Here is a 27559-nt window from a genome sequence, read left to right as displayed (position 1 = left end):
AAGTTTATTTTTTACAAGTCATTGATTTATATGTTATTGATGATTCCAGGTTTTATATATGATTTAAAAAACAGTTGTAGATACTGAATGACCCTATTGGCCATGGGAGAAGGCCTGGAGCAGGGGAGGCAAAAGGGAAGGTAGGGCACAGTATGAGGCCTAGATAAAACTGTATAAACTTAATAACTTTACGGGTTTAGCTTCTTGGAAAGATGCCCAGCCACTGCCTCTAGCTTAGGTTCTTCATAACCCTTTTAGGGTCATGGACTCTGAGAGTCTGACCCACTACCCGGATGCACATGGGTATGCCTGTGCAACACCTCAGGTGACTAAGATGTTTTCTAGTGTTTTTCAAATAGTATTTATATGATCTCCTCATATGACACTTTAGCCAGATAAATGTTTTCCAGAGAAATGAAGAAAACTTTACTTCCAGGAAGAGCAAAGATCTTCTAGGGCTATCACTTGGGCTGGAGGTGGCTTTGTATATGGGTGGGGAGGCTTTGCTGGTGTCTGAGATTGGGACATTTATTTGCTCTGATTACAGTCTTTGAGGCAGCATGGTACAGGCCATTTAAAGTCAGGAGACCTGTGTTCAAATCCCACTTGGCTCTATCACCCACTTTGTAGGCTTGGGCAAGTCAGCCATTTAGTGTTAGCTTCCTCACATGTAAAAATGGGACCTAAAAATAGCACCTTCTTATTTAGTGGTGTGTCTCGAATCAGATCTTGTATGTCAAAGTGCTTTGCAGATTGTGAAGTGCTACATAAATATTAGTTGTTGTTAGTTAATCCAGACTGTTGGGGGATGAAATGTTTATGAAGATAGGTGTGGCATCAAAGGAAAAAATGCCAGTATTTTAATATGTTTACAAAGAAGTTTGTTTAAACCTGACACATCTCTTTTTAAACTTGTTCCGCATGCCTTCACCTGCATATTCCTATTTGTGCTGACATGACTATCTATTTAATGCATACATTGAGACCATCAAACCTTTACCCATCAGGATTCCTATGAAGGAATTTTGACCCCCTTGTCGAAAATGGAGGGGCTCACAGAATAAGATGAAATGGGAATGCTGATTTTTTTAAAAACTCTTATTAGATTTAGGAACCTCTCAGAATAAAAACTGTGAGCCTGTTCTGATTGGATTCTGAGATTTGCATTATAATGCAGGTAAGTTGTAGTGGTTGCAGATGTTTACCAAGCAGAGGTTACATTTCTAGTTTGTGTACTGAATACTTATAAAGTAAACTGGAGTCATTTTTTTGGTTTGCTTTGTGATCATTGATTCTGTCAATTTCCAAGCTTGAGAGGTAGTTACAGCTTGCAGAGGAGTAGCAAGTAAGTAAATGTTGGGATGAGTACTTAAAAAAAAAAAATTGGTCTGTCATCAAAAATCTAAACTCTGGCATAAATTTTACACAGTTAGTACTTATCGTAAAGATACCTTTCTAACATAAGTGGCGGAAATTCATGGGGATTTCTTTCACCCATTTTACATGCATAGTGTTGTCTATTTTTAGGACTTCCTTTTTTTTCCCCCTGGGGCGGGGTTCATATTTTGTGATCTCTTTGATTTCCTGTCCTATTAAGTCACTTCCTCTCAGGCATGGTCAGTCAGCATTGGTATCTACCTCCTTTGTGTGCACTGAAAGAATCATATTCAGACAGAATGAGGTTTGGCAAAATTGGCGTTGGCCTTATCAAATAAAATTCCATTTCCAGGAATGGGTATATTTGAAAACAGCAGTCAAGGTCACTGTGGGCTTTTGTTCCTAAAACAAAATGAGGTCTCCTTTTAAAGAAGCTGTATACTTTTGTGAGGGCTTCAGTAACTGAAAAAGCATTCTTAAAGCTGATCATGAATGAAATGATTCTTGCCCATCCCTATCCCCCAAAATATGGGCATACAGAGTTGAAATACTACCAGATTAAGCAGATGGGAATCATTTAGGGATCTAGTCTACTTCCCTTCTTGTAAAGTGGGGAAATTGAGGCCCAGTGAGGTTAGGTGTTCTATTCCAAGTCTTACAGCTTTTTAGTGACTGGCCAGTGCAAGTTCAGAGATATGACTCCCACTCAATTTGTTACATGTTTCTTTTATTCTTCTAGGTTGTTTTTACTTTTTATTTTTTATATTTCTCTTCCTTTCGGTACATCTGTGTAGGTTGCAATTTGAACACAGAAGGAACAGAGAGAAAGTGGGTCATGGAAGAGGTTTAGAAGTCTTTATGTGGAGTCTGTTGGTTAGAAAATCTGCTGTGGCAGCAGACTTATGTCCCCTTTGGGATCTGAGATCTCTTGCCTCAGCCAGTCGCTTATTCAGAAAGCTGAGAATCAGCTAGGAAGCTAATGGTGCCCACCTGTCTGAGGTGTCCCAGAGAGCTGGGTTACTTTTTTGCATTATAAGGAAGTGAACTAATACATGAACACAACATCTGTATGTCAGTTAGTGATTTTGTTTTTTTGTTCATACGTTCAAGAACAAGAACAAGTTTGGGCTTGGTTCTTCAAGTGAGACCTTAAGGCAACCTACATTTAATAAAGACTCCAGGGTCATTTTAAGCATTTGACAAGACTAAAATAGGAATCATTTTCTATATATGCCTGAAATAATATCTTAACTATATCAACTTTACTCTCTCCCACTAGCAAAGTGTCATTTCTGTACGTGCTTGTGCGTGTTTGGGTGGTTTTGTTATTTTGCGTATTCTTTGATAGACCATGATATACTTGAAAATTTTTAATTTTTCTCACCACCTTCATATATTTAACAAAAGTTACAGTTCATCGAAAGAATGATGGCTTGAATGATGTAAGTTATGTAATATTTAAGTCCTGAAGTGTACTGTAACAGAAAATTATAATAGACATAACTGGATAGTATATACCTCATATCTGCATTTCCCAAAAGTTTAATTTTCTTTTTAATCTGTTCTTTTTGCTACCTCAGTATTGTGCCCAGCTCTTTAGAACTTTGTCAGATTCTATTTGCGTTATCACCCTTATCTTCCTGCCTCTCCCTTCAGGATCCCAAAGCCAGGCCCCATCGTTTGATAATTGACGAAAAGTTTTTCTCTACTGAGAGTATTTATTATAAATTGAATTACAGTCCAGCACGTGCAGTGGAAAAGGGCAGTTGAAGGATAAGAAATGAAGGTAAATTCCAGTATAAAGGAAGAACTAAAGAAAAAAACACCTAGTAAATGTTTAACTTTAAAGTGGCATAACATAGTTTGTGACCTTGTGTTCCTTGGTTCAAAGGAAGAAAGAAGACTAAAATAAGCACAGCAAACAACAGTGCTAATTCACTTGGTTGTCCTTTTTTCTTGGAAGTACTATCATTTTGTTCTGTTTACATAGTTTCAGATTACGTAGAAAACTAAAGGGAAGACCTGCTTGATTGGAAATATCCAGACAGAATGAATTTTTCTTTTATTTGCCTAAGCTGTATAGTTCTTACCGTCAAGGAAATCCTACAGTTGGATGCTTTTTACACTTCTGTCAGTAGTTCACTATGCATCCATATATTTTATGTAGAGACTTAAAAAATGTATACAAATAAAATTTTACTCCAGGATCTAACAATCTGGTAGGGGAGACTGATGATGTATATCAGTTATTGGAAACTGATATGGAAAGTACATGCAAGATGCACACAATTCAGAGGAGGAGAGACCTTGGCTTAGGAATGAAAGGAGGCAGTTTAACAGGGTGTTGGACTCAGGTTAGGGACAAGGGCATTTCGGGCATGGGAAGCAGCAGGAGCAAGGTCATGATTCAAAAAAAAGTGCAGCTTGGGCTGAAGAGAGCAGTAAATAGTCTGCTCTGCTTAGAGCATAAGGAGATGAGTTAAGGACAGGGAAGGATTGGTAAAGAAGTATGGAGAAGTAAATTGGGTCAGATATTGGAAGTCCTTGATTGCCAGGCTAAGAAATTTGAACAGTCTCTGCTTGACATTGGTGACCATTGGAGATTTGGGGTAGTAGACCGATGTGGCATTATCAGAGCTGGGCTTTTATAAGATTTATTATGCATCCTTATGTATAATAAATTTGAGACACTAGAAACTGTGAACAACGCAGTCAATTCACATACTAGGTTCACAACTGTTACAGGATTATTAAGAAGGTTAAAATAGGTAGTAATATAAAGGGCTTAGAACTTCACCTGGCACGCAGTAATCACTAATGAGTATTAGCTCTAATCAATATCATCATCATTTTTATTATTACATGGAGGTGATGAGAGCCTGAACAGAGATAGTGGCCGTGTGAAGAAAAGTCAGAAGATGGATACTGTTGGACACTCTTATTACAGAATTTAGCAGTTGATTAGAATTGAGCAGAGGAGAAAGAGACTCTGAGATTTCAAGCCTGGGTGCCCGGAGGGTAGAAACAGAAAGTTAGGAGGAGCAGGTTTGGGGAAAGAAGACAGATTTGATTTGGGGCTTGTGGAATTTCAGTTCCAGGTAGCTTTCCAGTTGGAGATGTCCAGCAGGCAGCTTGTACATGCAGAATTGGAGCTTTGGGGAAATATCAGAATTGGTAATATATATTTAGAATTTAAGCTCATGGAGATTATAGCTGAACTGGGAGGATGAATGGGAGAGAATCAAGGGAGAGAATGGATAGAAGAATAAAGCTACATGTCAAAGACGGAAACACAAAAAGGTCTGACTCTAAAGTTGAGAAATTCAGAAATAAGCTGGGTGGTGTCCTCTAGATCAGTGTTCTCTAAGCTTTTTTGATTGCACACCATTATTATCTGAGTGTGCAGCTCCCATGTATGAATTAGTATTCTTTATAAAGTTACTTGTTCTTTTTTTGAGTGTTAATTTAGTTAAACTAGAGAATATCTATAACTCCCTTTAACCAGGCATACATAACAGGGTAAAGGTGTCGTTGTTAGCCTACATCTTCCTCAGAATACTTTAAGTTCCGTGCGTGATACGTGATCTTGTGACAAGTTAAGCTAAGTGAAGGCATCAATATCAGATCATAGATTAAATATTCAGAAAGCTAATATTAACATTTTTTGTGTGTGCCTTGATAAGTAAAAGATTAGAAATACTGCCTTGGAATCTAGTGGCCTTCACTTGCTCTGAAAATACAGATATTTCCTTGAGATTAGTTTGTATGTACACACACACACACACACACACAACACATCTCCATTTGGTACAAAGACTAGATTTTGTTTTTTGAGTTTCATTGGGCTTAATCTTACTGATGTTAGCTTTGTAAAGTCTCAAATGGCAGCATCCTGCACAAAGCCAACGAAAGATACATATGTAGGAATTTGGCAGCATTTGCTTAGCAAGTAATTTATAGTCACATGATCATGATAGCACCAATGAGCAGCACATACAATTAACTACCAGGAATGGTACCGGCCTCATCTGTAGGATTTAGCAGAATTTTTAATATAAGGCACCTATATTTAGTTTGTAGGCTAAGTATGTTGTAATTATCTTCACTCTAACGTAAAGGCAATAGGAAACTTTTCGCTAGAGAAATAGTGGTAAATTTCCAGCCATCTTACCTGGTTATTTATATCCTGACTGCCATGATTATTTTCTCCTGGTAATTAACTGGCCAAATGCCCATGGAGCTACCCTTGAAGGTGGTTAAGCAATGTAATAGTAGGCAATGTTTATGTGAAGCGTAGTACTTTGCAGTTAATGAAGTGATTTCATGCTCATTCTCTTATTTGGTATTTACCAAATATAGGTAGGACAGAAGATTATTATCCCCATTTTGAGGGTGAGAAAACAGGAGGCAGAGCCTAGTGACACAGGCCATTTGCTCCTTGTACTGCACCTTGTTGCTGTGTATGGAAAACAATCTATAGCTCTGTCCATCTTATAGGACTAACTCCTCCTCCCACCTTCCCTTTTCCTGTAGTTGCTCCTCCCCTAAAAGGCACACATCTTTTAAAAAATGGGACTTTCCTGGAGTTCTCATAGAATCTTACATTATATGACTACTTAAGAAGCTGATCATGAAAGGAGCAAACTGAATTACCTTTAAATTTTTGTCAAAAAAGGTGATCACAGCCACTTTTCTTTTGAGAACAAAGCATAGTACAAATAGATAGGTCCTGTTGAACACTACCAGTGTTTTGGGAAATTGTCTTTCATGAATCCTAAATTCACTAAGGTCAGATGAGTAATTGAAGGACTTTTTCCAAATAGAAACTTTTAGTAGGTATTCTGTGGTGTTCCTTAGCTATGCAAATGCACACTCTGGTAGTATGTATTGGGCAGCTCCCAAATTTGGGTTCCTGTCTTGAACCACAGAGATTGGTGTTTTTAGATGAGTCATGGTGTTCTTAAATAATCAGTTGCTTTAGATTTCCTAGCTGTGATTTATATAATAATCCTTGCTTTATCCCTAGTGAGGTAGAACAAAAGAATTCTGATTTCTTGGAATGATGGCTTGATAGTTAAAATAACATCGTCACCATGATCTCAATGTAGCAATGGCTACAATTTTTAAGCACGCCATAGAATTTAACCAGAAGATTCCTCCTGCAAGTGTACAGCTGTGGAAACATCTCCAACAAGGGGCTGGGCTAAGGCTGTTCTTCTGAACTATAGTGAAAACATAGAAGGCCCCCAGAGGGTGAACTTGATGTACCAGACCTTTCTGACTCCACTATTGGTTGGTGACCAGATGGTCAATTCCCACTCCTTGGAGGCAACTGCAGTTTAACACCTTTGAAACCTTAAGCTTTCTTATTTGAGCTTTCTACTTTGAAATGTGTAAGAGTCTGGCATCTTGGCATTTTAGAGTACTTTTTCCAGGAGAATGATCAGGAAAACTAAAGGTATTAATAAAAAGGCTTTGTGGATTTATCTTCCAGCCTGAGAAAAGCCATAGATAGATTCTTAAGGTTTTGGTCCTCTGTTGAGTTATCGGTTCTCAAGTAGAAGAACATTTGGTGAAAGAGCACAGAACTGAGAATCAGGGGACGTGGGTTTTAATTCTAGCTCTGGCATATACTTGCGCTGTGACCTTGGCCAAGTTCCTCAGTCTACCTGGATAAAGTTTCTTTATCTGTCAGATGGGAATATTAAACAAATGAGATAATTTGAAGCTACTTTAACAAGTATAAAGTATGTAGAAATGTAAGGGCTTAACATAACCATCTAAGTTGCTTTGCACTCTTTGAAGTGGTCTTTACATTCTCAGTTCCTGACAGCTGTATACATGGAGATAGAAAATTTAGGGTTGGTTGCCTTGGAGGATTCGTTTCTTTTTTATGCTTGCTTCTTTCTCTCTTTCTTTCCTTTCCTTTTCTTTTCCCCTTCCTTTCCTCTTTCCTTTCCCCTTTCTTCCTCCCTCCCTCCTTTCCTCCCTCCCTTCTTCCCTTCTTTCCTTTCATTCTTTAAACATTTAAATCGATTGATAAAAGACCGCTAAGCAGAGGGCACAATTCACGGTATGTCTGTGAGTGAGCAGAATCAATACAGCCAAGCTCATATTGACATTCTTATAACATCCTCTAGGTTTTTAATTGAAAATTCTCTCCCCCGCCCCAATTTTTAGACACATTAACTTACCAGCACAATCTTCCATTTTTCAGTGGCTCCTATGATTAGATAATTGTTTCCATTTGTGCTACATCTTCTAAAGTAGAACAGGTTTCTCTCCATCCCCACTCTTTTGACTCTTCCTTGAATCACTGCGCAAAGGTTATTGCACAGATACTTAAGAAGGAATTTCCCCATTTGCCAGTTTCAAAGAAAAGAACCCAGAGGGAGGCCTAGGATACTTGGGGTCTTAAAATAGTTCTTGAGGCGCTTGTGTTTGTTCATTCAGTAGATGTGTATTGAATCCCCACTATATATAAGTAATGTTTGCGTTGAGGATGTGCCAGAAACAAAGACAGTTACATAAGAACTGGGGAGAAGATAGGAGCATGAAAATTTTAGGCTTAAAAAGTAATCTGCCAAAAAATAATATGCCACACAAACAAGTCTAAAGAAAGTGAATAAATACACTGATTGTGGAAATAGATTTGATTGTGTGCCAGGAGTGGTTTCTTGGGGAGAAAAAAAATTCAGTCATCACTGATTAGTGAATGTGTATACAGTATTTAGTTTAATTTCTTTACACTTGCACTGTAAAGCAGCAGTCCCCAACCTTTTTGGCACCAGGGACCGGTTTCATGGAAGACAATTTTTCCACAGACTGGGGTGGGGTGGGGTGTCGTGGGTGAGGGGAGGGTGGTGCAGAGCTCAGGCAGTGATGGGTGGCCCATTTCCTAATGGTACCTAGCCTCAGCCCGGGGGGGTTGGGGACCGCAGCTGTAAAGGCAAGCTTTTTACCAATACTATTCCAAAAAAACCTTAAATATTGGTTTCTATCTATGAGATAGTCTCAAAATTCCTGCTTTTCAGAACAGAACATGTTCCATTCACTCGAGGATCTTGGATAGAGATGGAAACAGGCAGAACTTCTTCGGAGCTCAAAACAGAAACTTTTGCTTAGGCAGTGGGGCCAGGTTGGGTGGGGAGCTGCCTAGACTCCAGGATTCCTCCACTCTGTAATGAATTATAAGTAAGATTCCTTCTACAAGACAAAACAGCCGCATATTCCTAGCTTATAGGAGTCTGAGGTGTCCAAGGAGACATGGTCTAAGAGTTTAAATGTTTTTGGATGAGTCTGCAGGGAAAACCTGCATAGCTATTGATCACTTACATTTTCAGGGATTTGAATTTGGAGCATTCCTAGTCATTTCCGGTTTGAGTTCTTTGCTTATTTAGAACTAGTACATTCGTTCTAAATTTAATATTAATAGTTTAAAGAGCTTTAAAAATTATCAATATTTCATGTTTATAAAGGAGATAAGAAAAGATCTTTCTCTATTTTAATATATATTTCTATGCATCTGAAAATGGGCTTTTAAAGGAAACATGTTAAAGACAAAGTAGTCTAAATTATAGAGTGAAAGAAGCTGGTTGGGTCACTTGCTGTAGTACATAGAGGGAATTGGTCTAGGCTTGATACTGCATCTGGGCCTACCCAGGCCAGTAGTAGATGTCTTGTCCAGCTCCAAACAGTAATGATGATATGGTGCCATCTGGCATTTATATGAAGCTTGGTATTTTTTGAGGCCTTTTAACATGTATTTTCCCACTTTTATGTTGAGACTGTCTTGCAGGGTGCTGCTGTAGGTGAACAGAGAAGTTCCTAAGAAATTAAGGGATTTGCCCAAGATCGTAGACTTAGTAATAAATTAGCCAGGGAGCAAGAAACCCCAGGTCCAATACATTTCCTTAATGTATTTACCTTGTACTTTACTGCCCCCCACTGTTCTCTGCTGAGAATTCATAGGTACTGCTGACCCACCTAGAGACTTAGTAAAGAGGAAGGACAAAACAGAAAAGAGCGATAGCACTGAAAGAGAGACAGCAGAGAAATAAAAGAAAGATGCATATATGATAGGGCTAAGGATTGAGTCAGTGATCCAAGCTGAGACTGCTCATCTCCTGAACAGTTTGAATATACATATACCTTAAAACAGTGCAAAAAGTGGGAATGAATAAGTTGTAATAAATCAAGAACAGAATTTTAGATCTTTGCATTTCTGACTCCACCATTTATCGTATTGTGATCTTGAGCAAGTGACTTAAGATACCCATCCTCAGCCTTTTCTGTAGAATTGTAATAATACTGATCAATTTATCACTGAGCTAAGTGAAGATCAATTGAGGATAATGTGTGTAGGTATGTAGTTTGTTAACTCTAAAGCTCAAAGTTGGCATCTTTAAAACATTCTTCACAATCACATTTCTCACCTCTCCTGGGACACACAAACACAGAACACTGGCAGATACCAGGCAGGAGGTTATTTGTGAATCTCCGAAGGGCCCCAGTAAGCAAAATGGCTCTTTGTTTTAGGATACAGCTTAGGCTACAGCTACTCTTTCTATCTCTAGCTCATGTTAGATTCCCTTTTGGACTTAGGGCTTGAAAAACCAGTTACTCACCATTCTTCCTGCAAGAATTTATTTACTCTCATTACGCTGGAGGGTCAAAGAGATTAACAGATATTTTTGTGGGGCAGAGGGGGCTGGCCCAGTTTATTTCTAATGGAGGCTAAACAGGTGAGGGAGGCAGGGGAGCCACATAACAGCTGTGTGATCTAGGATGAGCTTCTCAACCTCTGGTGATCAGTTTCCCCATCAGTAAATAAGGGACAAATAAAATACCTAACAATGCTTTACAACAAGGCCTAAATATTATCTCACCATTTTTCTTTTCTTTCTTTTTTTTTAGAGACAAAGTCTCACTCTGTTGCCCAGGCTGGAGTGTAGTGGCATGATCACAGCTCACTATAAACTCAAACTCCTGGGCTTAAACGATCCTCCTGCCTCAGCCTCCCACCATGCTTGGCTAATTTTTTTATATTTTTTGTAGAGAAGGAGTCTTGCTATGTTGCCCAGGCTGGTCTTGAACTGCTGGCCTCAATTGATCTTCCCACCTCAGCCTCCCAAAGTGCTGAGATTACAGGTGCGAGCCACCATGCTGGGCTTTTTACCCTTTCTCTTTAAAGGGCCAGATAATAATTTAGGCTATGTAGGTTTTAGGGTTTCTGTTAACTCTACTGTTGTAGCATGAAAGCAGCCATAGACAACATAAACTAATGAGGTTTGCTGCCTTCCAATGAAACTTTGTTTGCAGAAACAGGCTGTGGCACAGATTTGGGCTGTGGCACAGATTTGGCCTGTGTGCTGTAGTTTTCAGACCCTTGCTATAGACAGCATTTCCCTATTTTGGTTCTTTTTCTCCATCATGCAAAAGTACTGATAGAGTTTTATTGCTGTCATATATGCAGGGATGGTTTAAGTTTGAGCATTAATGGAAGAATGAGAAAGAAAGTGTTTGAAGATGTTACATACCATTTTCTGTTCCATAGAAACAAGTTTTAGAGAATGTTCTTTTCTTGCCTTTCCATCACTTTCATTATTTATACTAGTTACTGTGCCTTCATTTTTTTCCAATTATACTACAACTTTATTATTATGATCTGGCCTCTGTTTCAAAGATTCTGTTGTAGTAGATAGCAAACAGAAACATGTTTTTGCTTTTGAAGGAAAAGTGGCTTTCCTGTGAGTTTGAAAATGTGTGTCCTTTTGAGCAGATCTTTAAGGAAGCAGTGTGCATCCAATTCCAAGCCTTAGTCTTTTGGGAAGCATGATTTTCTAGTAGGTGCTTCGAAAAGCAGCTTTATACTTAGCTTCTTAGAACTAGAAACACACACAACCTCAGACATTGAACTTGTCATTAATCAGAGTTGGGGAAACTAAGGCCACACTATTCATTCTTACACTGTAATAGTGGGGACTGTGTAATAGCCTACCAGTAAATGTGGCCATCTGGTACCCAGCTATGTAAGGGTTTAGAACTTAAGTAATAAGGTTTCTGGAGCTAAACTCAGTACTTTCTTGCTTAAGTAGAAACCTTAAATGAGCTTAAAGAAAGACTACTGAACCCTCTATTCTCTCTAGTCACCCTGCTTTCCCTTATATTCATTCATTTATTGCATCATCAAGTAGTGAAGTGTAGGACTTCCCTCCCAGGCCACTGGAGACCCCTTTGGTATACGTGTTCGGTATACATCGCTCCTGGAATGGCTTAGTGGACTGGCCTGAGGCCACCAGCTAGTAGGCAGCAAGCAGACCAGCGCACAAATGTAGGCCTTTTAATTTCCAGGGCAGTGCTATTTTTCTCCTTCTGAAATTGTCAATTTCCCACTGGTTTTATAATGGAGAATGTAACCCTACTTGAGGCTTGAAATGCTTTTTAGCCATTGTGATTGATAATGACATACATCCTAAGGTCCATCTGTATAAGCATGAGAACCAACTTGTCTGTGGATGGAATTGTCATGTTTTGAACGATTCAATTCTCATTTAGTTTTCGCTTTTCTTTGTAGTTTGGAAGAATATCTAAAATAGCAGGTACATAGCTTAAATCCTACCCCTTTCTTCCTTATCCATCTGTTTATTCGTATTGATATTCTTCCTTTCTCTATATCTTTCACTCACCATTTAAAATAGAACATCCCACCAATTTTAGCTCATTCAAATGAAGAAAATGGAAACTAACTTCAGTAAATACCTGAGCAGTGTTGGAACATAAAATGCTTGTGATGGTGCTGCCCATAGGGCAAAATACAGGCATACCTCAGGATATTGAGAGTTTGGTTCCAGACTACCACAATAAAGCAAATATCTCAATAAAGTGAGTCACAAATTTTTTGGTTTCCCAGTACGTATAAAAGTTACGTTTACAGTACAGTGTAGTCTATTAAGTGTGCAATAGCATTATGTCTAAAAGGACAATGTATATACATTAATTTTAAAGTGCTTTATTGCTAAAAATTGTTAACCATCATCTGAGCCTTCAGTAAGTCATAATTTTTTTTGCTGGTGAAGGGTGATGGTTGCTGAAGGTTATAGGTTGGCTGTGGCAATTTCTTTTCTTTTCTTTCTTTTTTTTTGAGATGGGGTCTCATTCTATTGGCAGGCTAGGCCGGGTCTTGGGTGTAGTGGTGTGATCATAGCTTACTGGACCCTCAAACTCCTAGACTTAAGTAATCCTCCTGCCTTGGCCTCCCGAGTAGCTGGGACTACAGGTGCTTGCCACCACACACAGGTAATTTTTAAAAAATTTTTTGTTGAGGTGTGGTCTTACTATGTTGCCAAGGCTGGTCTCAAACCCCTGGCCTCAAGCAGTCCTCCTGCCTTCACTTCCCAAAGCACTGGGATTATAATAGGCACGAGCCACTGCGTCTACCCAGCCGTGGCAATTTTTAAAAATAGTGCAGTTTGCTGCATTGATTGATGGTTCCTTTCATGAAAGACTTTTCTTCAGTAACTTGCGTTGCTGTTGTATGGTGTTTTACCTATAGGAGAACTTTCAGAATTGGATTTGATCCTCTTAAACCCTGCTGCTGCCTTATCAACTAAGTTTACCTAATATTCTAAATGTTTTCTTGTCATTTCAACAGTGGTCACGACATCTTCACCAGGAGTAGATTCCATCTCAAGAAACCACTTTCTTTGCTCATCCATAAGAAGGAACTTCTCATCCAGTAAAGTTTCATTATGAGATTGTAGGCTCCAGTTCTAATTCTAGTTCTCTTGCTGTTTTCACTACATCTGCAGTTACTTCTTCCACTGAAGTCTTGAACCCTCAAAGTCATACGTAAGGGTTGGAATCAACTTCTTCAACGCTCCTGTTAATGTTATCATTTTGACCTCCTTCCGTGAATCACACATATTCTTAATGGCATCTAAAATAGTGAATCCTTTCCAGAAACTTTTCAATTTACTTTGCTCAGATCCCTCAGAGGAATTACTATGTAGCAGCTGTAGCCCTATGAAATGTATTTATTAAATAATAAGACTTGAAAGTTGAAATTAGTCTTTGATCCATAGGCTGCAGAATGGGTGTTGTATTAGTAAGCATGAAAACAACATTCATTTTCTTGTATATCTCCATTAGAGCTCTTGGTTGACTAGGTGTGTCAATGAGCAGTAATATTTTGAAAGGAATCTTTTTTCCTGAGCAGTAGGTCTCAATGGTGGGCTTAAAATATTCAGTAAAGCATGCTGTAAACATGCTGTCATCTAAACTTTGTTGTCTCATTTATAAAGCACAGGCAGAGTAGATTTAGCATAATTCTTAAGGGCCCTAGGATTTTCGGAATGGTAAATAAGCACCGGCTTCAACTTAAAGTCACCAACTGAGTTAGCCCCTAACAAGAGAGTCTGCCTATCCTTTGAAGCTTTGAAGCCAGGCATTGACTTCTACTCTCTAGCTATGAAAATCTTAAGTGGCCTCTTCTTCCAATAGAAGGCTGTTTTATTTACATTGAAAATCTATTGTTTAATGTAGCCACCTTCATCAATTATCTTAGCTAGATCTTCTGGATAACTTGCTGCAGCTTCTGTATCAGCACTTGCTGCTTCACCTTGTACTTTTATGTTATGGAGATGGCTTCTTTCCCTAAACCTTATGAACCAACAACCTCTGCTGTCTTCAAGCTTCTCTTCTGCAGTTTCCTCACCTCTCTCAGCCTTCATAGAATTGAAGAGAATTAGGGCCTTGCTTTAGGTTAAGTTTTCGCTTAAGGGAATGTTGTGGCTGGTTTGATCTTGTATCCAGACCACTGAAACTTTCTCCATATCAGCAATAAGGCTGTTTTGCTTTCTTATCATTTGTGTGTTTACTGGAGTAATACTTTTAACTTCCTTCAAGAACTTTGCCTTTGCCTTCACAGCTTGGCTAAGTGTTTAGTGCAAGGGGCTTAGCTCTCCACCTGTCTCAGCTTTTGACATGCCCTCCTCAGTAAGCTTAATCATTTCTAGCCTTTGATTTAAAGTGAGAGAAGTGTGACTCTTCTTTCACTTGAACACTCATAGGCTGTTGTAGGGTTATTAATTGGCCTAATTTCAATATTGTATCTCAGGGAATAGGGAGGCCCAAGGAGAGAGAGAAAGATGGGGAGAGAGGGAGAGAGAGAGGGGAACGGCCGGTCATAGAGCAGTCAGAACACCCACACCATTTATGGATTAAGTGTTCTGTCTTACATGGGTGCGGATTATGGCACCCTAAAACAATTACAATAGTGTGTCAGAGATCGCTGATCACAGGTCACCGTAACAGATATAATAATAATGGAAAAGTTTGAAATGTTGGGAGAATTACCAAAATGGGACACAGAGACACAAAGTAAGCACATGCTGTTGGAAAAATAGTGCCAATAGACTTGCTTGAGTTGCCACAACCCTTCAGTTTGTAAAAAGTGCAATATCTGCGAAGTGCAATACAGGGAAATGCAATAAAACAAGGTATACCTGTAAAAAGCATGTCAGCTCATGAATAGAGGAAGACATGATCAAAATACATGTCACAAGGGGGGTGAAGAAGGTATGTGCATTGAACATAGGGAGAAACTTACTGACATATATTAAGTTGTAGACACACAGGAATGGTTGGGGATACTCAGCCCAAAAGACCTCAAGGCTTCAAGTTGGATTGGGGAATATTAAGGGAGAATGATGGTACCAACATTTAAATTTGTTTTTCAGTCAATGCTGGGCTAAGGTATATTCGTTTACATAATACACTCATTTGACAGTGAGAGCATTATTTTTAGGAAAAACTCGACTGCCCAGGTTGGGTCAACTCTAGTACAGCAGGTCCTCAGATAACATCATTTCATTATAATGTTTATGAGAAAAAAAAATTGATTCCTGACTAGGGCCACTGTCTGTGTGAAGTTTTCCCAGTCTCCCCAAGTCTGTTCGGATTTTCCTTGGTACTCCAGTTTTCTCAAAGATGTACAAGGTCAGTTAATTGGCACATCTGAATCATCTCAGTCTGAGTGTGTGTGGATGTGTGTGAGTGCTCTCTGTGATGGAATGGTGTTCTGTCCAGGGAAGTTCCCCACCTTGTGCCCTGAGCTGTTGGGATAAAGTCTGGCCACCTGGGACCCTGAACTGGAATAACTGGATAAATAATTATGTTACTTGTTTTTATTAATCTTCCTTAACTGTATGTATAGCTCGCATTTGTTCAGTGTTTAATATTAGAAGTGTTTTAGTTTTTATTTAATTCTTGTGTTTATCAGTTAGCCTGTAGTAAAATTAGTTTCATTTTATGTTGTTTTGCTTATGTTGCAGTTTCCAAGAACCTACTGAGGACATTAAGGGAGGACTTACAGTACTTTAATGGGAAGCAGCATTAGTCAAGAATTAGGCTTCATTATAGGGAAGCTTCCTGTGGTCTGTTTTCCTTGAACAGTTGTTGTGATGTTAGATTTTTAGGTATTATCTTCCAACAACATCTGTTTGGTTTTATTTTACTTCAAAGAGCTGTATTGTTTATTTAGGCATATTATAAAAGATTTTAGTGTAAAGAATGAAGTACATACCAAAGAATAGAGAACTAAAGCCTAAAGGTACAGAATTTTAGAAACCAGGTAATAGTGCAACAAAACCTTAAATTTCTTTGTATTTATGAGGTTGGTAATTTTGATACATCCTGTTCCACACCCAGGCATATCACTAAGGGAAGATTTGGCAAGCACGGTACCTGGTGAAGAGCAAGAGCTTGAGAGATTTCCAAGAGAATCTTAAAAGAGGAGCACTTTGCTTTAGGGATGTTTTGAAAACTCCTGAAGTCTTTTTCTTCCTTTCTTCAAGAATAATTAAGAGTAACTGGATATTAAAGTAACAGCTAAACTAGATTCCCCACTCTTCTGAATGGTCTGACTGAATCATCTTACTTGATGATTTTCTTATCTTTTTGCTGTTGGACGACCAGAGGTATTTATCCTCCTCCTATGTAGCTATTGTCATTAATTTTTCAAACTTTGCTAATCTTTCCTGGTCACCTTTCTGAAGCGGTTCTGACTTTCAAAAGATTTACACTTGGGAATGGTATACACCCATGTTTCCAGCTTTCTAGTCTGTCTTGCAGCTTCCAGGACCTTCTTGGATGTGTGTATGTGTCCTTTCTGTCATTCCCTTTTATCTTAAATCCACTTCAGGAAGTCAGCTTCTGGTAGATTTCTGATTGTAGTCCCTTTTGCTTTAAGTGCCCGGAGAGAGCTTCATTTATTCTGAGCTTCCTAGAATAGTTTGTATAACCATTTCCTTTGGTTGTTCAGGTAATCCCAATAAGCCCATTTCAGGACCAAGCTTTCTAAGATGCCCTTTTTCTCAGAAAGGCCATACCCAGCTACTCTCTTGCCCCCTCACTCAGGAGTAATTAGTTGTTAGACTATGCTAGATGCTGTGAGGCATCCAGGGATGAATTATATGCAGATACTACTCTCAAGGAGCTCGTACACCGGAAGGGGAAATAAGATAAGATATACACATTAATAATGATTATACAAGGTAATGGTGAGGCCAGAAAGAGAGGTGTAGATCAAAGGCTCTTAAGGTTCACAAGAAGGAGGGACCACTTCCAGGTAGTGACATTTAGAGAAAACTTTAGAGAGAGATACCAATTGAGTTGAACATTGTAGGACAAATCTTTCCATGATGGACTTTGATTCTTCTCTTTCTAGCTTTGGAAAACAGTCTTTTAAAAAACAGATTAATTAAACTATGTAAGTTCATAGATACTGGAAACTGAGATTACTTCCAACAACAACTATTCAGTACAACTCATCCTTAAGTCTTTATTAAACAGTTAGATAGCCTTATTCAAGTATTTATAAAGTAATTAATGAACATGAATAATAAATCTAATATTAATAATGAATTATATCTGGGAAATTCTATATTGCATTTCTCATAAGAGTGATCTAAGCTAACGTGGCTTGGTCTTAAGACAGTTTTGTCCTTGTCAACTTTATATAAATGTGTAACTTTATCCAGTGTTAGAGACATAACATGGAATGAAAAGGATCCTGGAATAAATCTCTTCTTACTTTTAAATACGTGCGTTCTCTCGTACCTTAGAAGACGAACCCAACACATTTTCCCTGGGCTGTAGATGTTGTAAATGGGCAACTTCTGTAGCAATATCAATTCATTTGCAATTAATGCATTATTAAAATGAGAGGTGGGCAGGGTGCAGTGGCTCACACTTGTAATCCCAGCACTTTGGGAGGACAAGGCGGGAGGATCATTTGAGGCCAGGAATTCAAGACCAGCCCAGGCAACATAGCAATACCCTATCTCTACAAAAAATTTTTAAAAACCACCAGGCGTGGTGGTGCATGCCTGTAGTCCCAGGTACTCGGAAGGCTGAGGTGAGAAGATTGCTTGAGCCTAAGGAGATTGAGGTTGCAGTGAGCTGTAATGTCACTGCACTCCAGTCTGGGCTACAGAGTGAGACCCTGTATCTAAATAAATAAAATAAAATAAGAGGTGATGATTAAGGTTGCTTTATATTTTTTCATTTTTTGGAGTGTTTGGCCAGGAAAATTTGCTTTTGTTTATGATTAGGTTTTGGTTTTTGTTTTTAATAAAAGGGGTTTATTTGGCTCATGGTTCTGAATTGGAAGATGAATAGTTAGGTTTTATAATTTTAGTTAAATCATTCCTCCATAAGAAAATATCAGACCACCAATTTGTTTCTCAAAAGATTTATTGCTTGACATTTGGTCTAATTTTTAAAGGTCCATGCAAAGAATGGATCTGCTTTAGGGAAAGGCTTTTGAATAAAAGTATTCACCTTTTCTAGGAATTTACGATAACAATTTATGTTCTTGCAAAAGATATTACTAATAATCTCTGCAAAGATGCTAGAAAACATGCTCTAAACCTTTTTCTCTTTTTCTTTGTGAGAGGATCTTGTATCCCTGATGGGGGACCTTTGTCTTTTGAAGTCAGGAATTTATAAAAAGAGGTTGCTGGATGGAAAAAGGCTATAACTCCAAATTGAAAGCTCAAATGGAACTTCGCTTGTAAATTAAACTTAATGTAAAGAAGAACAGTCAGAGCTATCCAAAGATGGGAAAGAATGTGTTACCAGTAAGCCAGTTTCCTAGGACTGGAGAGGGAGGTGCTCAAATTTAAGCTGAATGACCACTTAAGGTAGAACGAACAGGGTGGCGGGGGAGCAGAGGGTGAAGAGGAGCTCTGAGCATTGTATAGAGGGATGGGCCTGAGTGTCTCTTGATGTCTTTTTTTCAGTCCTAAACTTCCATGATGCAGTAAATGTGAAGGACATTATTATTGACTTGCATTATTTGCCATTATCCATTTGGAATTTTCTAATGGAGATGAGCGTCTCAATTTTAAAATTTACCCTTTAATACATTTTCAGTTCCAGAAAAATTTGATAACTTCTGTTTTGTACCCAACTCCTACTTACAACAAACAGTGTGTGGCTCTGAGCCAGCCAAAGATTCATTCATGTTCTATTGACTACACAGATGTTTGGAGACTGATCAAAGTTTTTTGATAATTATTTTTATTTCCAGAAAGATTTTTTTATTTGCCCCATTTTTAAAAAGCTAGATTGAGTCTCACTCTCTTCATTGTCTTGAGGTAGGAAACTGTTAATAAATAAGTAAACTTCTCTAGATTACCTTGATTTCATTGTTCTTAGTACATCTGAGAGAGTAGTGTATAGGTCATGTGCATGTGGTAAGAAATGAAAATGTCATAGGAGTTGAGTTGAGAGGATCTTACTCAGTTATTTAGCACTCAAGATTTTATCTAGTCCATTCCAACTGTGATTCAACACTTCCTTTAACTCCCTTCAGAAACACCAAGATCATATTGCATCCCAGGTACTTAAGAGTTTCTGTTGATGTATAGAGAGCTGTTTATAGGCCTCCAGCACCAGAAATTGGCTCCAAACCTTTTCCCATTACATCATCACCCACTGATGTCATTACACCAGAGTGAAATCTGCTTTGAAGATTGTACTCTTATTTTCCTTCCATTTTTTTCCTCTCATAATTTCCTTTAGAAGGAAAAAGAAAAGAAAAAATTAGACCTCTGGGACAATCCCAGGTAAACATTTAAGAGTGAATTGAACATCCACACAGGCTAAACCTAAAGTTACCAGCCTTCATTCCACTCTGCTGATGGAGAGTGATCAGCTCAGCGTGCATCCACATGGAGCCTGGAAAGTAACACACTTGGTCATGTGATACCTGGCTTTGGTGCTTTTCTTTCAGCCCCTCAGAATTAGTTCTTAATGACTCACATAGCTCTTCGCCAGCATCCTGTCACTGGAATGTTAAACCTTTTCAAGTAATTCCCCAGAATAGAAATTCTTAGGAGATCACTAGGTTTCTCATTCTTTGCATTTAATTAAACTGTTTCTTGCATTTAAGTATTTGCCTGATAAGCATTTAAGCCATCTGGAGTTGGGTTTTTTTTTTTTTTCTTTTTACTTTCCCCCCATAAATCTTTTAAGACATTACAATACAGGTTGAATACCTTTAATCTGAAAATCCAAATCTGAAATGCTTTGACATCTGAAACTTTTTGAGTGCCAATATGACGTTCAAAGGAAGTGTTCATTGGAGCATTTTGAATTTTGGATTTTCAGATTTAGGATGCTCAGCTGGTAAGTATAATACAAATTTACCCCCAAATCCAAAAAAATCCAAAAACTAAAACACTTCTGGTTGAAAGCACTTCAGATAAGGGATACTCAACTTGTATTATCTACAGTTAGAGCTGATGTGGGGATCCTCACTCATCTGCCTTCCTGCATCACGAAACAGTTTACTAAGTACAAATTCTGACCCTCTTCTCTATCCTAATTTTAATTCTTTGTTGTTTTTCAACTATCTTTAAAGCTTCCAGTTGCTGGTATGCTGTGTTTGGCTTTATGCCTAATGGGAAGGTTCAGATTAGGAAAGAACTGGCAGGGAGTTTCAGTTCAGAGACTTCATGTTACCTACTCAGTTATTGGCTTAGTCTTCAGCACTTTTATGTCCTTTGAGGCACATTTGCTTGAGATTAGAAAGAATAATAATCATCAGTAGCCCCAGAGATATGGGACCTCAGTGTCTAAAACTTGTCTCTCGGCTGGGAGCGGTGGCTCATGCCTGTAATCCTAGCACTCTGGGAGGCCGTGCGGGTGGATCGCTCAAGGTCAGGAGTTCGAGACCAGCCTGAGCAAGAGCGAGACCCCGTCTCTACTAAAAAATAAAAATGATCTGGACAACTAAAAAATATATATATATATAAAAAATTAGCCAGGCATGGTGGCGCATGCCTGTAGTCCCAGCTACTCGGGAGGCTGAGGCAGAAGGATTGCTTGAGCCCAGGAGTTTGAGGTTGCTGTGAGCTAGGCTGACGCCACGGCACTCACTCTAGCCCGGGCAACAAAACGAGACTCTGTCTCAAAAAAAAAAAAAAAAAAAACTTGTCTCTCTCTCTCTCTCTCTTTTTTTTTAAAGACACAGGGTCTTCCTATGTTGTCCCCAGACTGGCTTCAAACACCTGGGCTCCAGTGATCCTCTCCCTCAGATTACAGGTGCATGCATCATGCCCAGCTTGGCTCTTTTTTTGTAAGACTTTAGGTTTGCATTTCTGTACAGTGTTAATCACTGGGGACCCTTAAAATACTTGCTGAAGGCTATGTCATGGAGCATGAAAAGCCATAGAGAACTTGAAAAAACCTTGCAGGGAATGGCATTGAAAATTATGGACTGAACTAGGGCACAAAATGCTTTCCTCACCCCACCCCTCCTCCCATAAGAAGTTAAAAGCCCTTGATTCACATTAGGATTTCAGTTTGGATTTCTAGCAACTGTGGATTTTCTAGTTGGAGCTCTTTGATAGTCTCTGTGATATAAGCTAGTAGAAGGAAAAACTTTCCTCCAAATGATTGTGTTAAGATTTAAGTCTGTGCTAAAAATCTCTTCAGCACAATTATATACCTTGTCAGACTGAAAAATTGAAGGAATTAGTGAAAACATCCACAGAGAAAGATACAAATGACTTACCTGGACAGAAAGCCTGACTTTATTATTTCTAATATATTTTGTTTATGTGCTTATTTTCAGTTGTCGAAATGTCCACAGAAGGAGGATTTGGTGGTACTAGCAGCAGTGATGCCCAGCAAAGCCTACAGTCCTTCTGGCCTCGTGTCATGGAAGAAATCCGGAATTTAACAGTGGTAAGGAAGACTGAGAAACTTTTTTAAAGAGTGTAAAGAGCTATGGGCTGATTAACCAAAACTTAGAAGAAAAACATCTTTAATTTCAAGCACATTTACAAAGGCATAGTTCATTCCTACCCTGATTAGGAAAATGAAAATATGGTTTACCTTAAGTGAGGTAACTATAAAGGATGTCTTTTATATCTTAGGGGCTTTCCTTAGGCATGTGGGTGTGTAGCAGATGCTTTGACTTGGGCGTAGTTTAATGTGAGGCATATCTTTTAGGAAATGTAGAAAAGCAGAGATCTCACCTTCAGTAGCTACAGCTCATTTCTTAGGCCTTATTTAGTGGCCCTGTCAAATTTCTAGAACTTGGTGAAAACCACTGGGCAATGTCTTCAACAACAAATCTGTTGTGAGCCAGGTATTCTTTCTGGGTGTTAAAAGATGCATTTAGATCAGGGTTTCTCAACAGCAGCATTGTTGACATTTGGGGCCAGATAATTCTTTCTTGTAAGGGGCTGTCTTGTGCATTATGGGATGTTTAGCAGCATCCCTGGCCACTACTCACTAGCTGCCAGTAGAAAAGTCTCCAGACATTGGCAAATGTCCTTTTGGACTAAAGTCACCCCCTGTTGAGAACCACTGACATAGAAGAATCCAGTAGAACCCTGGCCCTTGAGGAGCTTACAGTCCGATAATTACAACCAGAGTCATTTAGAGAGCAGGTATTTATTAAATACTTGCTGTGTCAGGCACAGTGATAAGTCTTGAGGCAATAAAAGTCAAAGTGCTATGGAAGCACAGAGGATATTTCTCTCTGGTGAGTTAGGGAAGGCTTTAAGAAAAGGGAACATTTTTGTTGGGTCTTGAAATATCAGTAAGCATTCACCAGATGGAAAGTATAACATAGTATATCTTGGGCAGAGAATAGGGCATGCATAAAGGCATGGAGGCCCAGAATGGAGGGTTTGATATTTAGAGAAACATCAAGTTCAGAGTGGCTAGGCATTACTTAGAGTGGTTAGTAGAGGTTGAGGGTAGGAGTAAAGTATGTGGTATGAGAGTGGTAGCAGAAGGTGAGACAGGTTAGAATTGGAATATTTTCAGAATAATGTCGTATCATGAATGATGAATGTTCCATTTGGTGTCATTTTAGCAAATACTGAAGGAGCTCCCTGTGTTGGATGTGTCATTCCTGCCCTGGAGGTATTAGCATCCTGGCAGAACAGACACTAGACTCCTTCCTGATACAGAACTAATGTTGCAATTCCTTAGGGTTAATGGTGTTTAACCTCTGATATGCAAGGTCAGTTTATTTGTTCACTCAACAAATACAATACTTTGCACCTACTGTGGCTATGCTAGATACTGTGGATCTAGTACTGAACCAGAGAGACAAGATCATTGTTACTCATGGAACATACATTCTGATAAGAAAGGCTATAAGCAAGTAATGAATGAAAAAAAATATTGTAACTTATGGTGATAAATGCCCACTGACTTCAGGGAATTCATATTTGAGATGTACCTGGGAGTTGTGTGTGTTCGTATGGGGGGGTTTTCAGCAGTTGAACTTGGCCTTTCTTAGAGTGTTCAGAGTGAACTTCCACTGGAAAGTCATTGTTTCCTTCCTTTAGTCTAAAGGTGGTAGTTACTTATACTGACGCAGATATAAAAGAAAAGGGAGGAAAAAATGAAATTATAAACTCAAAAGTGTAGTGTTTTGTTCATATTTTAGGGGGATAATCTCATGGTTAAGCTCATCAGGTTTTAGTTCTGTGGTCAACATGGTGTAAAACTAATGCCCTCCTGGGGTGTTTTGGGACTAGGCCAAGGCAGCAAGTCTGCATACCAGCTTAAGCCCAGAGATATAAATCCAGAATCAGGCAAGTGGCCAGATAAACTCTGGAGGTTTAAGCTCAACACTTAACTTTTCTGCATTTCATTGGGCTTTGAATTTTATTTTATTTTTTTTAGTTGTGTTAAAAAACAAAACAAAACAAAACACATAAAATTTAACACCTTAACCATTTTTAAATGTGCAGTTCAATAAGTGTTAAGTATATTCATGAAACAATCTCCAGAATTTTTTCATATTGCAGAACTGAAACTCTATACTCATTAAACAACTCCAGCCCCTGGTAACCAACATTCTACTTGCTTCTGTGAATTTGACTACTTTAGATACATAAATTGGAATCATATAGCACAAATGGTTTTGCCGCACTGTAAGCCAATGCAAGTGTTCTGAGCATGTTTTAAGGTAGGCTAGGCTAAGCTATGATGTTTGGTAGGTTAGATGTATTAAATGCATTTTTAGCTTAGGATATTTTCAACTTATGATGGTTTATTGGGACATAACCCCATTGTAAGTAGAGGAACATCTGTATTGGTCTTTTTGTGACTTTGGCTTATTTCACTTAGTGTGATCTCTTCAAGGTTCATCATTCATACCACATTTTGTTTATCTGTTCATCTGTTGATGGACATTTGGGTTGTTTCTACTGCTTGGCTGTTGTTTATAGTGCTGCTATTTACATGAGTGTGTAAGTATCTCTTCCAGGCCCTGGGCTTTGATTTGTAACCTACTTGGTTTACTTTTCAAGTTTGAATGCCAACAAAGCAGATTCTGGTGTTGACCAAATTTTAGTACCTAGACATCTGGTTTATCAGAAGTTAAAAGAGAATACTTTAAGGGGTTCAGTTTTGGTTCACGTTTTGTGGGTGAAGAGAAAGATGAGTAAAGAGGAAGTTGTCTTTACTCATTCTTCTATTGATGACTAACTAAAATTTTTCTCCCGTGACCCTTGAAAAAGACTCCTAGACCTCTGCCGTGTTGTGTCTTTTATATCAGATGCTTAGAACAATGTCTGGCATATAGTAGATGCACAATAAATATCTGAATGAATCAGACTCTTCCACTTCAGATTTAGTGGAAAGCAATATCAGTTCCAAGTTTGAGTGAGAATGAAGCCCGGTTAAGTCAGGGTGATTTCCCTTTGTGTAACTCTTACTTTCCCCTCTGCTCAGGACTGCAATACATGATGCCTGTGTATGACCAAATGTTTTAGTATTTAGTCTGTGCCTTTCCAGAGCTCAACATTACGTAAAACCAAATTTGTGAGATATGTCAGAGCCTCTTAGGTTGACACCTAAAAATGTCAAACGGATTTTTAAAAATCTATCATGTTTAAACTATCTAAACATAAATAAAACTTACAAGAATATTCAGAAGATGTTGTGGTCTCTCTAAGACTGAAACACAGATTGCTCTAAAAACAAGTAATGGAAGTTTGCTAGGTAATATTTCATGATGTGTCGGAAATACTGGCCTCAGTCATTTTGGTCTGAGTCCTGCAAAAGCAATTTCTCTTTCATCTCAGCTTGCTCTCATAACTCTTAAAAGCTCTGTAACTGTCCAGAAATCCAGGTGGTATTCAGCTAGGGTTGAAGTTGGTTAAAAACTATACCAAAATGATTGTGTACCAAAGTGATTATGTAAAATACTATATTCCTGCTGAGCAGAATTCTGAGAACAATAAGTAGCAAACTTCTTGGTGTTGAGTTTTACCCTGCTGGGCCTCTTTAGAAGTGGGGAAGACAAAGCTAACTTTGCCTTCTTGGGAGCTGGTAAGGGGGACGATGATGCTGAATTTTGAAAAGAAAATCTAATCCCCCACTAACTTATTCTCTGCATCCCATTCAGCCTTCAGTTAGCTGTAATTTAATGCCTAGGTCACTTTCTTTTAACTGACAGTTTCATCTTTTCATTCCTTAGTGCCTCTAGATTGGATGATGACATTTCTAACATTACAATTAAATCAGATAACCATTTGAGCAAGAACTTGGTGGTAAAGACTGGTGGACTGTTACAAAATAAGTCCTGGGCTGTATGAACTCTTCCTGTAGAGCAGTGCTTCTCACACTTTTTCTGTGTGGACCACATGAGGGAAGATCTTATTTAAAATACTGATTCTGATTTACTAGTTTGGAGGGGAGCCTGAGATTCTGCATTTCCTTTGAGTTCCCAGGTGATGCCATTGCTGGTCTAAAGACCTCACTTTGAGTAGCAAGGCTTTAAAGCAGTGGTCCTTAACCCTCACTTGTGTCATAGTCACCAGGGGAGTTTTCAAAAAAAATGATGCCAGGACTCTACCACTTAGAGTTCCTGGTTCGGTTGATCTGGGAGAGAGCTCAGGCATCTTGTTTTTCAAAAGCTTTTCAGATGATTCTGACGTGCAGCCAAGGTTGAGAATCATTGCTTTCAAGAAATTTAGAATCTTGACTTCGCTGGAGTGCCTGACTAGGTAGACCTGGAAAAGATTTCTCATCATAATTTGAAACTCTGGATGTTCCTTAGTGCAGCCTGAGACCCATTGACTTTTCTTTGGCTCCAAACTCTCATTGAATGAATTCAGATTTGAATTCATCTTGAAACTCAGCAGTTTCAGGTGGCAGCATTTTTAATATAGTTCTTTGGTTGTGGTCAGGAACATGAGAAAGGCCGGGCGCGGTGGCTCACGCCTGTAATCCTAGCACTCTGGGAGGCCGAGGTGGGTGGATTGTTTGAGTTCAGGAGTTCGAGACCAGCCTGAGCAAGAGCGAGACCCCATCTCTACTAAAAATAGAAAGAAATTAATCAGAGAACTAAAAATATATAGACAAAATTAGCCGGGCATGGTGGTACATGCTTGTAGTCCCAGCTACTCGGGAGGCTGAGGCAGTAGGATCACCTGAGCCCAGAAGTTTGAGGTTGCTGTGAGCTAGGCTGACGCCATGGCACTCACTCTAGCCCGGGCAACAGAGTGAGACTCTGTCTTAAAAAAAAAAAAAAAGGAACATGAGAAAGAATGCTCTGAGAGAGAATCTGCTCTTCTGCTTACCGATATCACTCCCAAAAATAGAAAAAACAGTATGTGTCCATTGTTGTTCTACTTGGATCAGCATCTGGAGAAGAAGTTAAATATTACTCACATCAGTTGCGTGGTTGCCAGTGATGTGGGGAACATGAATTGAAAGCCCGTTTAGTGGACCTCAATGTACTGATGGTAGAGGGACTCCCCTCTCCATCAAGCTTATTATAAACCTTTTCTTGTGACTGGAAAGCTAGGATAGGATCATGGAAAACTGGGGATTGTTGGCGGTGATGAACCACACACACACATCTCAAGATCCACTTTTCACACGGTGTCTCTTGAGATCTCAAGGTTTGGGGAACATGGAAAGGTAGTTTCTCACAAAAGAAAAGGTTTGGGGTAGGTAGCTTAAAGCGGAGCTTTTTTGTGAATTCACATCTAATGTCTCACAACAAACCCTACACGCTGCTTGGCTACCACTCAGCTCTACAAACTGCAAATACCAATTTTTCATCTTTTCCTTTTCCAAATTAGGTATATTATTTTCTAATAAGGTTCTACTAAACTAATCCTGGAGTTTGTGAATTTCTGCCTCATTTTACACCTCTGCAAGGTGGAAATGATATAATCTCTTTATTCTTGACTCTTATTGCTTTTGATTGAAGACTAGTCTCGTAGAGGCTGAGCACAGTGGCTCACACTTGTAATCCCAGTACTTTGAAAGGCTAAGATGGGAGGATTGCTTGATGCCAATAGTTTGGGACCAGCCTGGGCCACATAGCAAGACTCTGTTTCCACAAAAAATTTAAAAATTATCTGGGTGTGGTGGCACATACCTGTAGCCCTCCCTACTCAGGAGGATCACTTGAGCCTGAGAGTTCAAGGCTGTAGTGCGCTGTGATCACACCACTGTGCTCCAGCCCGGGCAACAGTGAGACCCCGTCTCTTTTAAAAAAAAGTCTCATAGAACTTCTAAAGTAATATTTTACTTGTTCAAGTTGGAGAAGGAGTTCTTTTTATCATCTTTGGCTTTGGTTAAGTAATCATGGAACAATCTTGTGGAAATGATAATATTAAACAACCAA

The 27559-nt window shown here is 38.9% G+C and overlaps 1 protein-coding gene across 4 annotated transcripts in view; it reads left to right on the top strand.

Moving 5' to 3' along the window:
- The window catches only part of NFYC (nuclear transcription factor Y, gamma), a 73757-nt gene that overhangs the window by 19337 nt on the left and 26861 nt on the right, over positions 1-27559 (top strand). For all 4 annotated transcript variants that reach the window (XM_012646746.1, XM_012646744.1, XM_012646748.1 and 1 more), the window contains exon 2: positions 21521-21633. In XM_012646746.1, coding sequence (XP_012502200.1) covers positions 21529-21633 — 105 coding nt within the window. In that variant the 5' untranslated portion in view covers positions 21521-21528. The remainder of the gene's footprint in view (positions 1-21520; positions 21634-27559) is intronic.

This window comes from Propithecus coquereli, unplaced genomic scaffold, assembly GCF_000956105.1.
Source record: "Propithecus coquereli isolate 6110/MARCELLA unplaced genomic scaffold, Pcoq_1.0 Scaffold249, whole genome shotgun sequence".
Taxonomy (NCBI): Eukaryota; Metazoa; Chordata; class Mammalia; order Primates; family Indriidae; genus Propithecus; species Propithecus coquereli.
Note: the sequence above shows the minus strand (reverse complement) of the source record. Positions and strands in the feature narration are given on the sequence as shown.